The sequence below is a fragment of the Telmatherina bonti genome, assembly GCF_933228915.1.
Source record: "Telmatherina bonti genome assembly, chromosome: 2".
Taxonomy (NCBI): Eukaryota; Metazoa; Chordata; class Actinopteri; order Atheriniformes; family Telmatherinidae; genus Telmatherina; species Telmatherina bonti.
The window spans coordinates 14,406,072-14,424,378 of record NC_136620.1 but is presented as its reverse complement, the minus strand read 5'-3'; the positions used below and the strand labels follow the sequence as shown (position 1 = coordinate 14,424,378).

Sequence of the window (18,307 nt, the reverse complement as noted above, 5' to 3'; positions counted from 1 at the left end):
GACCGGCACTTCATGTCCGGGGAAACATAAATCTGAGTGTTTCCATTAGCGTTGCGTTATGTTTCTATATCAAAACATCTGTTAAACCACTTCATGAGAGCCTAAAAACCTTTCAGCAATATTTGAGACTTTCTTTTTCAAACTGTAGGTGTTTCAATTAGCGGTTTTTTTATTGGGATATTAAGTTTTTGCGCAATTCTAGGTGTACTGAAAACGCACCTTATGTCTTCGTTTTTTTAACGATAACACAGTTTTCTGTCAGAGAATTATCACTATTGTCACTAACTTTAGGTGGGAGATAGCTTCTGTAGGTGTTGAGCCTATTGCTTTAAAGAAAAAAAAAAACATACTACATTGGTTACATGTAAGATCTTTATTGTTAAAGATCTTACATGTGGACCATCTATATTTGAATTGTTCATAATTTATGGTCCATGTCTATTAAGGGAGATCACAACACAAAAATCCTGTTGACAAAAAAAATGGGTTCTGACAACTAGGCGCTTCATCGCCGCTTTGACAGTGACAAAAGCAAAAATCAGCAAAGACACTGAGCATATTGCCAGTAAAGAAATTAACTCATTAAACAATTATGATTTCTAATTTTAAGTTAGGACAGCTTGCATCAGTGCTCTGACATAAAGCTTCTAATCTGAATTTTATTTGTGAAGCTCTGAGCAGATTTCTGTTGGTCGCCATGGCAGCGGCAGAGCAGTGTTTTAATAATAGTACAGAAACAGATGCCTATACGCCATGCAATCACTCCACGCCGAAAAAACGGCCACATCTCAACACCTATGATTGATCAGTTTTACACCTTGGCGTTAAACTCAGGGTGCATATGGGCTGTGGGCGTTGTTTTCATGGCGTCTACGCTGCAGACGGTAATGCAGGGCTGCCACTTGTCATGTCATCTGACACTTAACGTGAAAGCTGCCAACTGAGGCAGTGGATGAAGAATGAACGGAGCTGTGAAAAGTGATCAAGAATATAAATGAAATGATCGAGTGATTTATGTTGTCTTTGCTGCCGTCACTTGAGTTTAAAAAAAAAAAAAAAAAAAAAAGACAAAAGACTGCCAAGCTTATGTTGAAACTCCACACTGTTTTACACAGAAGACGATGCACATATATCATCATCTTAATGACACGTGACATATACTTCATCTCATCGATGGAAAAACACTAATATCAATATTTTACTGCTGTTAACGTCCTCTGTGGTGCTTTTTTATATTTTTCTAGTTAAGGCAACACCCAGACACATGAACTGGGGATTACTGTTTGATTTGCTTCACAGCTAGTCTTTGTGCATTTTGTCTGCAAACACTATGAGCAGCATCATTCTTTGCAGGTTTGGTATAAAAAGGGTCTTGTCTTTTTTTCTTGTCTTGCCTTTTTTGCCCAAATGTGGATTTACAAAGCTTAATAAGCAAAAGTGATGTAAAGTGGAGATGTTAGCCAACTGGTTAGGAATTTGAGCTAAACTTAGACATGGGATGTCCATGTGAGGTCGGTGTTTGTCAACATTAGTGAATCTGATTCTTTGTGGTAAAAAAACTGTAAAACATTCATTCATTCATTTTCCGAACCGCTTATTCCAATTCAGGGTCGCGTGGAAGCTGGAGCCTATCCCAGCCGGCTTTGGGCGACAGGCAGGGTACACCCTGGACAGCTTGCCAGTACATTGCAGGGCCACACAGAGAGACGAACAACCACTCACGCTCACACTCACTCCTAGGGGCAATTTAGAGTGGCCAATTAACCTATCATGCATGTGTTTGGATGGTGGGAGGAAGCCGGAGTACCCGGAGAGAACCCACGCATACATGGGGAAAACATGCACACAGAAAGGCCACTGAGCAAACCAGCCAAGGATCGAACCAGTGACCTTCTTGCTGTGAGGCTACAGTGCTAACCACTGTGCCACCATGCAGCCCTGTAAAATGTTATTAGTTTTTTCTGTTATTCAAATAACAGGACAATCATAAACAACTAAAACGACTGTATGAATACTCAAACGTTATTTTTAAAGAAAAACTTTTTTTTTAACATAAAAGTTTGCTTTTATACATTTGTACACATTTTCAAATGTACTAAAATATACATTTTATAAGAGAATAAAAAACTAAAAGTCAAGCTTAAAACTGTCACTACTTTTATTTTACTGTTGATTTAAACAGATGAATGCCACAGTGTTGGTCATGAACTTGGGACTGGAGGATGTAGGTTGAAATCTCTGGACTGCAGGACTCCAGTATAACTTCTAGCATTGGTTGCACTGGTGTGCCTAAGTTTTTTAACTAGGGTTAAAAAAATGAAGTATAGAAAAAATATTTATCTTTATTTTAAGCATGAATGTCAAGTAGAAGAAAGAAAAAAAAAAATTAAAGTACAGCTGCACTGAACATTTCAAAGTGAAATGACTCCTCAGGTGGAGCAGCTTCTGGGAAATTTACCTTCTCGTTATTCACACTGAATCTTTTTCCTAATAATTATCTACTTGGACTGAATTTTGTGAAAGGCATCTCCTCTATGGCTTTTCTTATAGATTGTGTTTATGCCTGCTCACAGATCCAGGGTTTTCCTTATTCTGCTTTTCCTCTCTACCTTAAATACAAGGGTGCATTCACACTGCTGCTGTTTTTTCCGCTTAAAACGAACCACGGTCCGGTTCCACTGGTCCGGCTCCACGGATAGTACCATTCTTTTCTTTAGTGTGAACCCCAACCCCACTCTGATGCGGACAAAAGAAGCAAACTCTGGTCTGCTTGGAAACCAGGACACTTGATTTGCTTTATATCACGTAGGTAAAACAACTGCTTATACGTCGCTTCCTTCTTCCTTATGGGGAGAAGGAAGTAACGCAAGACAACCACAGGAAAGCTTCCAGAAGAAGGAAGTGAAGCAGATTATTGCTCAGGTAGAAAGAGAAAAACAAAGCTTGTTTTCAGAAAAACATATGTTCTGCACACTGCACAAAATTCAGGACCCCAAGACCCTAAGAGTCCTGCATGGGTTCAATTTTACCAACCTGTACCCACCTGAAGCTTTATTTCTTTGATTTAAAGAGTGGTGCAAGATATTCATGATCTCTGGTGTGAGCTGTGCTTTCTATTCCTGAATCACTGAACCAGAACTTTCCTTGCAAGAAGTGCAATCTTTGGGAAAAACTCTTCACAATAAAAACAACTTGATTAGTCAGAAACCATTCATGTCCACAGAAATAACAAAGAAGAAGAAAGAAGAAATAAAATGCTGCAATCCCCTCGCACTAAATAAATATCCAACTGCATCTGGACGCACCGTGTTTATGTCATTTTCCCTGCAAAACTGCATTTTGGCACGAGTTTCGCCCCGTAGTAAGCAGCTGCTTTACCTATGTGATAATGCTGAAGTGGTTTGACACAAACCAAAGAAAGATGGGAAATTTTTTGGAAAGTCCTGCTCATGGTTCAGGCCTGACTGTGTTCCCCTGGACTATCCTGATGTGAGAGACACAAGTCATTGAGGACTTCTTTAAGCAGAAGTGATTTTTAATCTTGCAGTAAAGCTGATGGTCTCACCCTCCAACATGGCTGCAGTAACAGGATGGTCATTTAGAGATGACCCAAACCTCTAAAGTTTGGTTTGTAATCCTGAAAATTTCTGACTGGAGACGCATTCCCAGTGTTTCATCACCACCTTTTCAGCATCATCTCAGGGTTAATTTCATTAGATCCTCACATCCTGAATGCTAAAAAGCCAAGTGTGAAATCTGTTGCAGCGCCATAATAAAAGTCAACACCATTTAAAGTGTTACTCACAAAAGCACATCTGTTCTTTAAAAAAAAACTAAAACATCAAATAACAAACAATTTCAAACTGATGTGGATCTGTCGGATTTCACTCTGGCAAACATGACATTCTGCACTTTCATTAATTTTAAACCCTGGTAGGTAAATTTAGTGTTTTGGGAGCCTGGTCTGAATAACATTCAGACAATTTTGAGACAAAACATGTAGATTGATTTGGAAGAGTCATTAATTAATCCAACAAATACCGGCTGTAATTTAGAGGATCAAAACAAGTTTAGTACAGCTTCTTTTCTCAGCTACATGGAAATGCTTGGTTTTCTTTGGGCGTGTTGTCGAGCTTTGTCTCAACAGCAACATGCTGTTTTTTTTCCTTTTTTTTGTGTAAGTGCATAAAAGAAAAAAAGTTCCCACCAAAAAATTCCACTAAAGCTAAACAAACAAACAAAATCTGTAATAACTCAGAAATCTGGTCTTTAAGATGAAAGGAAAAGAAGAAAATACCTCAGAGTGATGTTCTTCGTTTTGCTGCAGCACTTCTATGCAGAGCTCTCCCAGCCTCATCATGTCCTCCAACCTCTTTTCTGGTGTTTCTTGAGGATCCACTGAAGATTTCAGAGAGAGGGAGAAAAAGAAAAAAAAAAGAAATATGCCACATTATCCTCTACTAAAGCACATTTCCTTGTGGCATTTATTGGGCATCGCTAAATTACACCAACAGTTTGCTATCAGGACAAGCTTTAATCTTTTTTATTGCTCTCTTTTTTCCTCTTTCTAACTTTCTACTCATTTTTAACAAGGACTGTAAATCAAAAGTTTGATCATGATACAATATTTTACTAATACATTTGAAATGACTACATATTTCTGATATCACATATGATTTAACACAAACACTTCCTTCATTTCAAATCAAATACCAAAAAATGATGTCATTCAGTGCTTAAACCGATACTTAAATATTTTATTTTAAACAAAATTTTCATTAGACTCTATGATAAAACAGACCAAAAGACTGGACACCATTAGAGAGATTACATTGTTCTTAGAATCATATTTTTACCCGTCCATTAATACAAACAGTTTTATCCCCATGGGGCATGTCGCACACGTCCAAATGAGGAAATATGAAGAAATAAATAACTCCAGCATTAAAGCTGGATTAGGTAATGCTGGGGAGATAGCAAGATGTAAAAATGGCACCCTCGCGTGGCTCCTCCCCCTCAATTCAATAATCTGTTTGAGACACACCTGGCCATCCGCCCCCACACTCCACCCCCCACCCAACCTGAACCTGCACATTGCTGCTTTTTTTATTCGCAGCTTTTTCCATCAACAATTTTCTCTTTCTCAGCTGTTTAGCAGGAGGAGGCAAATAAACCGAGCCGGGTCGGGAAATCCTTCCAGCATTTTCTCAGTCATGTTTACCTTCCCAGTTTCTTCTTCACTACTTTGTATTTTCATCCTAACATGCTGTTTATATGCAAGGTGTGGCGATCAGGGATGTGCTGCTGGAGGGGGAGGAGGGGAGCCGGGACAAGAAGCTTATGAAATATAAGAAATGAACAACTTCAATTCGTTTTTACAGATTTACAGTAAACTGAGGGGTCAAACTCTATTTCTTATTGTTCATGATTACAAACTGTATAGACTACTGTCAGGACGAGGAACCACTTCACCCAAAGTAAAAAAAAAAAAAAAAGATTCTGAACAAGATTACCTACTATAGCTTTAATAGTCTAAATCTTTATATTTCAATTCTTGCAACCCTCAAATTTTGCTACCATCTGTAAATTGTAAACAAAGACAGCGGAAGCACTTCCTCGTGCTTTTCTGAACAACATCTTACATATAATTACTGGATCAATAATTGATCCAGATTTTCTGTTTGAATTAGTTATTGGTTTGATGGATAGTTACACTGCATTTAGGATTGAACCATTCAACTTTATTTCTACATCCCTCTTTTTAACTTGTTTCCTCCAACATACGGTTTGTCTGTTTCCCCTCTTTTATATAACTCCCTCTTGGTCTCTGCAACAGTCTCATGTTCTTTGTGTGCAATCCCCACAACACTGACAGTTTTGTATCACATGATGTGCATCAGAGCCTATTCTGTGATTTAAGTCAGTTATTATATTTGCTAAGTTGTGACTGGGTTTACAAAAACCAGCCGGACTGCTGGAGTATTTATCACACTTTAAATGACAACAAAACTTGATCTTTCGTTTTTTGATTGAGCTGGATGTGAGAGATAAAAATCTCACCCTTGATCTGAGCGTAATCCATCAGCTGCCTGTAATTGATTTGAGCTGCCTTTTCCAGACACCTTTGGACCAACTTCATCATTTCCTCTGATGGAACCGGAGTGGTGATATCTTTCATCAAAACCTGGGAACAGAACAGTTCATCTAGTAAGAAAGTCTGTGTACACACAGATGTGTTAAGAAAGAAAGCATTTCTTTTTCGTATCAACTTTGCAAACTAGGAGAAGATTCCCATCTCTGGGATATGTAGAAGCTAGGGCTGTGATGACACGGTTTTGTCCCGATTCGATTCAATTCCAATTCCAATTTTTTGGGTGCCAATTCGATTTATATTGCGATTCTCACAATTCTTTGATATTACTGATTTTTGTTGATTTAAAACAAAATAAATGTATAAAACTATTTTTTTGCTCGTCATTTTTCTTGATTTCAATGAGGAAAAAACAACCAGTAGCCAGACCATCATTCTGCTGCTATAATGCTCAAGAACACAAGTAAAAAGATCAATAAATACAATAAAAATGACAAAAATTTTATAATGATTATTTTTATTTGTTTGACAAAGAAATTTAAAAAAAAAAAAAAATCGATTTTCAAAATTGTGAAGCAAAAAATCCAGATTTTCTATTTTTCGATTCGATTTTCCCACCTCTAGTAGAAGCCCTCCCAAGTGAACCTGTTCTGATAGGGGCTGCTGGGTAAAGTGCTGTTAACGCTGACTCAGAGACTATTCTGTCTCCGGATGCTGTGGACTTTGAGCTCAATGACTGGTAATAACAATGATATTCAAAATTCATTTTATCAGCTCCACCTGTTCTATGAGGGCTGCATACTACCAGCAAACATGCAATGTATCATAAAATTGTTTATGATATAATCTGGAATTTATGAAATTAGCTTTGTTTTCATGCAGCATCCACTTGCAAAACTGTCATAAAACTATTAAACTTTATAGTTTTTGCTTGATGTAACATTATGGCATTAATTAAAAACAATGCTAATACTGTAACAAAGTTATATGAATCCTTCCTATAGCAGCTTCTTGTAGTTGTAGTGTAGGTAGCAGAGATTCGCTTTTCCTGGCAGGATTGGCACAGGTAGTTGGAATTGCTTGCAGATTACCTGTTTGTAGTGTATCATCTGTTCTGTAACCAAAAAAAGCTCCAGGTGTACTGAGTTTTAGCCACAGGTTCTTGTGCATTCATATTTTTTCCACTCCTGTTGCAACCTTCTACAATCACAAAGCTTATTCCATCTGTTTTCCTGCCACCACCGTTGCCATCTACATGGAGCGTATCCAACTTCCTTAAAATATGAAAGTACAGGAGCTGCTATTTATCATAACAAAGGCAGTCATTGCAATGTAGAAATCATGCTAACATGATTGATAGGTCAGTTTTGATATATTGTGCAGCCCTATGTTCAGCTGAAGTTCAAACTGGGCATTAAAATAAGGAAAAAAGGAGATTTAAATGGCATGGTTGTTGGTTTGAGTATTTTAAAAGCTGCTGATCTATTGAGAGTTTCTCACACAATGTCCGATGAGCAACAATGTCTCAACCAAAATGTCTTATAGATGTTGGAAGTTAGAGGAAAATGGTTAGACTGGTTCACAGTCAAGTAGAGCACCTTTAGGATGTGGTGGAACAAGAGATTCTTATTATGGGTATGCAGTGGACAAACCATTTTCCCTATCACTCGTTGCATCATGGTGTCAAGTTCCACGACCTGGAGAGTCGATAGAGTGTAAGGGGCTTGCTTAGGGGCCCACAGTGGCTCACCTTTGTTGCCCGTCTTTGGTGGGGGGACTTGAACCTGGGTCTTCTAGCCCTAAGTCCTCCTTATTTTGTACTAACCTACCGACACAAAGAACCAGTAGCATCCACCCAAACTGAAAATATCAATTTGACATCAATACGATCAGCATTTTAAAGATGCATTAAGCACAAATGTGGGAATATTTGGTTTGAGACTCAACACAGGAGTAAGGTTATGTGGGCTCAATATAAACTCAAAGATTTTGCAGATGGAAACAAATGTTTGCAAATAGTTTAAAAGTTTATATGTGTAAATCAAGTTAAAAATTCAAGTTTGTAAATTTGCAGAAAAGCATTTGCATGGTTGTAAAAAAAAAAAATGTTTGTATCTGTGGAAAAATTAAAGGTTCCTTTGCAAACATAATTTCCGGAGTTGCAAAGCACAAACTACGTTGTGTGCAAAACTCTGAGGTTGCAGTTGCACATTTTGTCCTTGTCTTTATGCTTCTACCTGATTGGATGGTGACTAATAAAACTGTCAAATCAGAGAGCAGACAGCTTCCTGTCCTTCCACACTGCAGCAGGATCTTAAAGGTAGCAGATAAAGTTTAATTAAAGATGGGTGATGGTGGCGAGAAAAGCTGATTTTGGGCATAAAGATGACCTATTCCATATATCTCTAAATTAATTACTCCGTCGTCTCATCTGGCATTATGCTCCACAGTCTATACCAGTGAATGATGATGGGATTTATTGTATGCACATCAATACTCAGTACTGGCAAGTACTCAAATGTAAGACCCTGTGATTCATTTAAAATGTGGTATCAGAGCATCCATACTGAAAATGGAGGACATATTCACCCACTGTGTAGACATGCTGAGCCAACAAAGCACATTCCAAATCCAAAGAGCACTTCTGCAGAATGGATTGCATGTTGTCAAATCATGTTAGAGATGCAAAAACTACTTTGGAGTGTTTCCTTACCCGTTCCAGCAGGGAGAGAGTTGCTTTCAAGGCCCCATCTGGTCGTCCAAAGGGAAAGCAATACCTGCAGATGCAAAACGTGGGCGAGCATCACATTTAAAAGCAATTTCAAGGACAACAACATAGAAAAAAAAAAAAAAAAAAAAAGAATAGGAAGATGGGAGCAAAGCAGTACACGTTGCTGAGCGTCAACAGATGGCTGCCTTCTTTCATCTAATTACTCTGATGTAGGAAGCTTTTCTCACCTCCAACTCCATCTGAACGCAGACGAGGCAGTTCAGGGAGGTTTTCCGTTGCTAATTGACAAGTGAACAGTACTTAATAAACAAAGGAAAGCAGCCACACAAGTCAGCCATTTAAGAGACAAAACCTTACAAGCAGATGTTCTGTTTTATCACATGAAAAGGAAAGAAGCAATAAAACTGAACAGATTAAAAAAAAAAAAAAAAAAAAGATAATCAGACAGGACTTGGTTTGAAAATTCACTGCATTTGCTAAGTCAGGAGTTCATGATGTTCATTTAAAAGAAAAATGAAAAAAATCACTGAAAGAGCAAAGATTATGAATGTACGTTTAAGTGTGGTAAGGAGCGTGGGCGTCGAAGAAAAATTAACCATCAGCGATAAAAGAACACAAATGGAGATGTGATACAAAACATCTGAGCAGAGCATCTAAATAAGAAGAAATAAAACAATTGATTTTAATGGTGTAAAATATATGATTACTGTCATCGCAGGGTAAAGATGTCACAAAACTTAATATTTTGATTGCATAAATGAAAATTTTATAGCATTTTTAAGATTTTTCCTGTCATGATTGGTGTTTTGGCACCACGTTAGACTTGAAACCTAAAAAACTTAACTTGGTCTATTTCTTTCACCTTTTAAGTTGTGAAAGATACAATTAAATTGCACACTGTAGCATAATGCTCTGCTGTTTTCACCACAATCCAAGTTTCTAGATGGTACTGTATTTTTTCCTTGTGTCATAGGGATACACTTGGGAATCAGAGGTGGTAATGGTTTGGTGTGTGTGTGTGTGCGTTTGTGTATGGGTCTGTTAAAAAACAGAATTATGATGATAAAGAATCTGTTTTAAAAATTTCAGGAACTTGAAAATCAGCTCTGTGGTACCATGTATTCAGGAACTCTGTAGTTGTGACAGGTAACCTATCAATGTTAGCATTTCAGAGGAAATATACCACATGACAACATTTAGCTATTAATTTATGTACATTTTCAAACTTCACTGCGGTGACGCAAAACAAGCTGCACATGTGTTTCCACCTCTCTGGTAAAGTTTAAAATGCTGGTAATTTGGCTGACTCATGTACTGATGGAAGTGTGATCAAGTGTGTATGTGTGGCACAGCTAAAAAAGGGTTACTACGTTCATTTGAGATTTCATTTGTAATTATTTGGGATGATTGCAGCTCTAGTATTTCTGCTGTAAAAGTGAGGGCTGGAACATATATTTTCTCTCATGTTGCACTGGGAGTGGTAAAGGGGGCGGGTGTTTTTGCTGATAACTCAGACATGATCTGGAAGAGAAAAACCAATAAATTGTGAGGCACTGTTTCAGTGTGTTTGTGTGAATTTAACGTTGGATACACAAGTTTAGTCTTATTTCTTTTGTATTTTTTTTTTTTTTTGCCTATGTATGTTATTTATTCAGTTTTTTTTTTAACCCCCCACAATGTGGCACTTTGGTCAACATTGTTGTTTTTAAAGTGCGTTATAAATAAAGTTGCATTGTATTGTACTGTATTATTTAAAAAAACTTTTGGGAGTTTTTGGAAGGAGTCCTTCCTGACCTGTTAGCTCTCTCCAGCCAGCAAAAGACGATTTTACAATGACTTGTTTGGTCCCTTTCTCTCTTTTAATCTTCTTTCCTTTCTTTGCGGAATCAGCAACATTGCGTGTTCAAAACAGCCAGTGTGTTTTCTAGCGTGAAGCGAAACTCTGCTGCAACGACAGGCAGCGTCCCGGATGAAAAAGTTGTAAAGTGCTTTTTCTCAGTATTGGGATGCTGCTGTATTCCAGACTGAAACAAGTCTGGAATACAGTGTTTTAAGATCAAAAAGTCCAGTAATACATCTTTAAAGATGTAAGTGTGACTGCAACAGACGTTAAATATGAGGAATCTGCATCCCATTTTATAAACAAGATAACGACGATTAGATCTGGTTCTAATAACCCCCACTCTGGTGTTTAACAGCATTGTACCATTATCCGTATCGGGGCAAACACTGGACAGGTTTGTCCTGGCTAATGCAGACATGGTTAACCCAAGTTATTTCCCTGGCAAAAACTACAAGATCTCGTATCTACACCTCTTCAAGTCAGCTTGTGTTTCTTTGAGGATAATATTGTCAACACTGTAAATTCTTCTATTTTGACTGGTGTCTTCCCAGGTGCATGTAAAACTGCTGTGGTTCGGCCCACTCTAAAAGAAGAGTAAACTTAGACACCTCTGATCTTAAAAGTTGGATATGTGTCCAATTTAACATGTTCAAATTTTAGAAAAGCTTGTTTTTAATTAACTAAATGATTTTATGAATAACAGTAGTATCTTTAATGACAACCAGTTCCAGAGATAAAACTGGTCAAAGTTGTCAATGACATTAGAACAGACCTGGGCAGGAACAACTTATTAGTTCATATCCTGTTTGACCTCAGTGCTGTCTCTGATACTGTGGACCATGCCATACATTAAATCTAACTACAGAGTCAGACTAGCCTCTCTGGTACTGTTTTAAAATTGCTCAGGTCTTATCTGACAGATAGAGGACTCAAGATCCTGGAGATACAAGCTGTTGTACGGCGTTCCCCAAGGTTCAATTTTAGGTCCGATTCTTTTTTAATCTCTACATGCTGCCCTTTGGGGATGTCATCAGGAGACATGGCATAAACTGTCATAGTTATAGTGCTTCATTGGGCCATGTCTCCTGGTGACACCAGGAGACATGGTGACACCAGGAGACACCAGGAGACATGGTTAGGAGACACCAGGAGACATGGTTAAAAGACGATCTTTTTAAATTAACACATGGATGGCAGAAAACTCTGCATTGGCTTCCTGTGTGTTTCTGAGTGGATTTTATACTTTTATTAGTTTAATACTTTTATTAGTTTTTAAAGCTTTAAAAGGTCTGAGAATGAGGACCAGAACGTACAGAGGCATCATTTAGCATTCATGGTGCTCACCTGTGGAACAGCCTGCCGGACGACCTGAAGGCGGCGGAGTGTGTTGATATTTTTAACAGGAACCTGAGCACAACACCTTTTTCTGAAAGCTTTTAATTTTTTATTATTGTGAATTACAATTGGTATTTTCTAATCCTATTCTATATCCAAAATATTTGTATTTTAGTGTATTTTACCTGTTTTATTGTTTGGGTTTATTGTTATATTTTATTGATCCTAAGTTTTTATATAAACTCTTCAGTGTATTAGTTTTCCTAATGCGTATGGTGGGGGTTAGGACAGCACTCTGAGACACTGTCTTATGTACATGAGTGTAGATGTTGTGTTTGTGCTCATATGCTTATGTCCATATGTGTCTATATAACTAGGATTTTGCATGTGTTGACAAATTTGACAAATTTCTGGTAGATTTAGATTTGATGTGAAATGAGTGGAAAAGAAGGGGGTAACGAGGGCTTGTCCATCACATTTTTAATGTAAAGCACTTTGAGTTGCATTTTATGTGTGGTAAAGTGTGCTATGAATAAAGTTTGATTTGATTCGATTGATTGGATAACTCTAGAAATCATATTTTCACTGTGCATTAAACAGCTTCAGTGTCTCTTCTCTATTAAAAATGGTTGAAGCCCCTCTGAGCTTTGGAGAGATTACACTCTTATCAAGTGCAAATTGAGACAAATAACTGTGTAAACAAATTAGATTATGTAATCTCTCAGCTTCTTCTACGAGAAGAAAGAATAATCACTATTAAATTGAGCAAAGAGCAGCAGCTGTAGTTAGCATTTAACTTTAATTATTCTTTAGCTCATCTTTCCTTAAAACCAAACTGTGGAAATCCTGTTCTTGTCTGGGAGACATTAACATAATCCCAGCATTGTCTAGGTCATTGTTTACTAGCATTAGCCTCTTGCTGAGGTGAGTTAGAAAGTGCTCCTGCTGATCAACCCCCTGGCTAGGGCCCAATTGGCCCCTCCTCGCTGCCCTGGAGCCAGATGGAGGGCCCCTCTCAGGCGTGAAGGGTTTAAAGAGCCGAGCTTCAGCATAGTTAATGGCACAGGTCCATTCAAATTAGTGTTGCTCAAGGTCTCTGGGCTGTTGCTTTCACACAACGCTCACAATGAGTTCAAACGGCGGTGGTGGTGCTGAATAGCAGCGCACAGATGCAGGGAGGTCTCATCAGCCGCTTTCCATGCACGTCGTGCACCTGTTGTGTTCCACTGATGGGGTCTTAAAAATGCCTCAACCACTTTGTTTGATGACTCATTTAGAGGAAAATGCCAGTAGTAGAGTGTGTTTTTAAATGTCTTGAACTAAATGATGATAACACTTCTTCATCACCGATGAATTCATAATCCTGATAAACAGTATTTTACTGGAAGAATATTTGATAAGAAATCTGCTGCAACATTCTCCATCCTGCAATTGAATGCAGAGAAGTTTGTTCTTATTTTTAAGGTTTTTTTTTTTGAGTCATTGGAATTATCAGCAGAAATCTTCTGGAATGCACCGCATCTAAAAACTACTTAGACAGGCCGGTACGGGACTGCACTGAAATTGCATTATACTAAAATCTATACCATGAACACGCTGAAAGAGGGGTTTTCTTTACGACTGTTTCCCATTTATATACATGATACAAAATTGAGAGGTCATTTCTAAACCTACTCAGTTGAGTAAGAGGTGCCAGTCTTTCATAATTTCTTTTTATATATTTTAATTTGAGACAGTCTACTTGCATATGGAACTGTTTCATTCGTAACTGATTAATTAAACAAATACTTAGATTAATAAATATTCCATTAAATAAATACATATGCCAATTAAATAATTTCAAAACTGGTTAACTAATTTCTTTGTTCAGCTACAACTGCACAAGCTTTGTTAACAGGTTGATCTGTATTTGGGTCTATTACATCTCTGCAGAAGTGCCTTTATTAATGTTCCTATTTGCACCTCTTCAGCTTCTTTGGCCCCTAAAACAGCACAGAATTCTTCTAATATTTACAGTAAGCTATGCATGTATGCATAACCTATTATCACTTTTACATGTTCTACATTGAATATTTTTTTGTTTTTTTGTCCCTTTTAGTGGTATTTGAGTACTTGGTGTATATATCTTGTAAATATTTAGTATTTTTTTCCACTTCTGTGGTTTGTCGGCTGATTGAGTCAGGTGACCCTCCTGTCGTTGCATATAGTGATGTCTCCATGTCCACTGCATGTCTGAAGATGTGCTGGAGCATGAAGTATTACAACTACAGATTTCTGATATTATCAGCATACCGATATTATCGGCAGATATAGACATTAAAATGTGATATCAGAAATTATCAGTATAAGTTTTTAATATTTTTGTGGTACAAAATTTCCTCAACATGCACAGTTTACTTTTCTAACTCTTCAGCTAAGTCTCATCTAACTCAAAATGACAAAATATAAAGAGATGTCATTTATTATTTTCCAAATATTTTTGTGTGTTTGGAACAAGTCGCTCCTAAAATATTAGTGTCAGTTGATATCAGTATCAGAAATGAAGAGATGGATAAAATCGGTGTATTGAATATTGGTTTAAAAAAAAAAAAAAAAAAAAAAAAACGCTAATATTGAACATTTCCATTTAAAAATCTCTAAGAGCTGTTTATGGTGTGCTGATTATAATTTTTTTTTTAATTAAGAGAATACATATCCATGCAGGTCATGTAGAAACAGAGTTCTGTTGACAAGCCAATGAAAATAACTGATGACAGGATGCATGGCCTGCATAGAGAGTAGGATGGAGATACACATCTAAATATGCATTTATCTCTGTCAGATAAACTTTTAAACACACACTTAGACAAGGACAGTTAAATGATCCTAGTCATAACTGCTGTTTATTTCATTATTCCCATTGGTGTTAGAATAATATATATATGAATGCTTCAGTTTCAACAGTGATCACAGTTTTATGCTTTTAATAACTCATTTATTGAATTTATTGTTATGCTTTGTGTAGCTGAGTTCAGTTCATCGGCTGCCAGCCACTGTAACAGCACAGAGCCTCATACTGCCAGCATTTTGGAGCTTTCTGGCTCATCTTTCAGGACCCAAAGAATATTAAGCTCTAGGACGACAGAAACCAATGTTTTTTTTATGTTTTTAGCAGTAAATGTTATATGTGATATGAAAAAGATATCAAAACTTTTTTGGCAGCTAGTGAGCTAAGTGTGCAAATTTCATTATTAGCCAAAAGTCTGCTAGCTTGTTAGCTGCAGCAGCAATGAAGGCCTTGGACAGTTTCACCTTCGTGTGACAACTGAGTTCTTCTCTAAGCACATCATAAGGACGACAACACTTGATATATATCTCATGTTTGTGAAAACAAAACCCTATTCATGTGCTTTTCTTAAGTTTAACTTCCTGTTGTCATAAGAAGCCACAGTTTAGTTTATTTAATTTACTGAAAAGAAATCATGAACAGCAGCACTCACCAGAGGAAAACTTGTGAATATTTAGATTGTAGCTCCATGAAATCATTTCCTTATTTACTGACTGAACCCTAACTGTCTGAATTACATGCAAATTCAGAAAAGTTGACTAATTCTTTATGGTAAATCACTTGCAGGTCACTTACATAACACACAGTGATGATGATAAAGATGGCATTAGGTATAATTCATTGGTGTAAAGGTTTGTGATTAAATAAGCATTGGCTTCTTCCCTCTTCATTTGAACAAGGAATTTTTACTAAGTTTCTTTTTTTTTGGCTTCATATTCTTGTTCTTTTGCGTTTATGTTGAAATTAAAGCTCTTAAATAAAAAACTGAATAATGTGATGGGGTTTGCTGATGCCTTTTTCTACTCCACACTGCATGGACAACAGTTCATACCTAAAATGTGTAATCTGGTTCTCCAGCAGAGTCATGAGGCGGCTCCTGACTGCCTCGAATTGCTCCTTCTCCTCCACAGTCACTGTGCCCATCCCATCAGGCCTGAGGAAACAGAAAAGGCACATCATCAGCTGGCTGGCACCTCACATGGAGGCACACTGGCTTCAGTTCAACTCAGTTATTATTAGGCTCTCAGTTTGGCATAAAAATGGCAAAAAACAAAACAAAATAAAAACATTTATCAAGATAATTTATGTAGGAACATAAGCAATTATGATCGATGTACTAAAGAGTTTTCTTGTTTTGCTGCCAGGGTGCATCAAACACATACATGCAGTATGCCAACATGAGCATGAGCAGAAAAGCAGGATTTACATGAACAAATTAACTTATGGGAAGGTCTATAAAATATATATAAATACATAAGAACTGTAGAGGCTGTCTTTGACTCTTCAGAACATAAATTACAAGTTTCCAAAGCCAGAAATGTCCATAAGTAAGAATCAACTATCACCTGCACAACTAACAGAAACATGACAGAGACAAAACTAAACTGCGATACCAACGGCAGAGAAGTGCTCATGTTGCTTTGTTGTCCTTAGTTTCTTTCTCACTTTAACAAGCCTGGGAGGTGTTTTTTTTTTTTTTTGGACCAACAAGCAATCAAGGAGCTTCGCAGCTCAAAGCCAAACCTCCATCATGACCTCAGAGTCAACCAATAAAACACAGAATTTCTCAGGCTTGTCCTTCTTCTCACAACTCATCTGGGTGGCAGCAAGAGAATCATAAAAAAAAAAAAAGAAGTTAGTTGAACGCTTCATTAATGTTTTCAAAGCTTTCATTCCCTCATCTCCTTCATCTGAATAGGCACTCTGGCTCGAGAAAAAAAAAAAGAAAAAAAGGGAAAAAAAATGCAATCAGCACCCAGAGCAACCAGCCTTGACTTTCTGGGCTTTTTCTGTGCGACTGAAAAGAGAAAAGCCGCCTCTCCAAACGGCACTCGCAGTTGCTGGAGGGGAGAAGTGAGGAGGTTGTCTGTTAATGAGTTGTTCTTCTACCTTCACTGGTTTAGCCCCTGACCACAGCGCCTCGAGCACCAACAACCACGCTCAACTCCAGACGGTTCTCTTCTCAACTTTTAAAAGCTGAAAATAAAAGCATGAAGAGAAAGATGGGATTGTGTGAAGCAGAAGTCTGTAAATATGCAAATAATAAATTGATTTCAGGGATCATATTTTGGCAGGATGTGGTAAAAAAAAAAAAAAAAAAAAAGTACTGTGAACAATCAATGGTTCATTCGACTAAATTACACAACAAACTCCAATATTAGTTTTAATAGAATATATTTAATGATAAATCACATCTAATCTTATGTAGTTTGTTATCAACAGCACAAAATAAAATAAATGAGCTTGTTTATCTGGATGAAATTTTAAGTTTTTAGATCAGCAGCTTGATAATTACAACTACTGTTTATTTGTTTGGTTGATCTATAAATCACATGATAAAAGAATTTCAAATTACCAAAAATAGATTCAAGTAAAAAATAATGTTCTGTGTCCTGCATTTAAAATTTCTCTTAATAAGTTTGTTTTTTCTTTTTGTTTCTCTCCGTTATATCTGAATAAAAGCTGCACTTCTCAGCTAAACAGCCGGAAAACATTTCTCCATGTTGACCTCATACCAGCTTTAATCCACCTTTTACTACAGTTTCCATCTATAAACAACATGTTCTAGACATAAAAACGCAGTTCAGCAGTGACAATCATGAAAATGAAGGATTTACAGACCCAGTCTGGTCAACAGGGGGGTGTGGGACTATTCATGGGGGTCCTGGCTCTACTTGTCAAAATAAATAAATAAAATGACTCAAACAGATTGTGTGTTTTACTGTTTTTGGATGAATGTGTTTGATATCTGAGGTTTTCATTCACAACTCCATATGGAGTGTGTGTTTACATGCTAATGACGCGGCTTATTTCACTGCACGAAATGTTCGCCGAGTCCTGCTGAGCCGAACACACCTCCACAGGCGGACTGCTGCTTGGAAAAGTTTAAAAATCCCCCTCAGGGATGACAAGTCTCTTATCTGTATTAGTCCATATAATGACATTAAGTCTCTTTCAGTGCTGGTGTTTTATATTTAGTCAGAATTTTTATTACTTAATTAATGTTTTATTTGTTTTATTAACCTGCGTTTGGTTTAAGAGTATTCAGGGAATGATGTATTTCGGGGAATGTGTGTGTGTGTGTGTGTGTGTGTGTGTAAAGAGCTTGTGTCTTTATTGTATTTAAATGTCTTGTTATTTACTGTTTGTTTTAATCCTTATGACTTGATTTTATCTTGTAAAGCACTTTGTGTTGCCCGTGGCATGAAAAGTGCTCAAGAAATAAAGTTTGATTTGATTATATTTAATATGGTAAACTAA

At 37.2% G+C, this 18,307-nt stretch overlaps 1 protein-coding gene across 1 annotated transcript in view; it reads right to left on the bottom strand.

Moving 5' to 3' along the window:
• Positions 1-18,307, bottom strand: part of cadps2 (Ca++-dependent secretion activator 2) — a gene marked incomplete at both ends in the record, with an annotated part of 215,682 nt that overhangs the window by 65,497 nt on the left and 131,878 nt on the right. The window contains 4 exons of the mRNA XM_079247774.1: positions 4,298-4,398; positions 6,061-6,184; positions 8,805-8,868; positions 15,879-15,980. Coding sequence (XP_079103900.1) covers positions 4,298-4,398; positions 6,061-6,184; positions 8,805-8,868; positions 15,879-15,980 — 391 coding nt within the window. The remainder of the gene's footprint in view (positions 1-4,297; positions 4,399-6,060; positions 6,185-8,804; positions 8,869-15,878; positions 15,981-18,307) is intronic.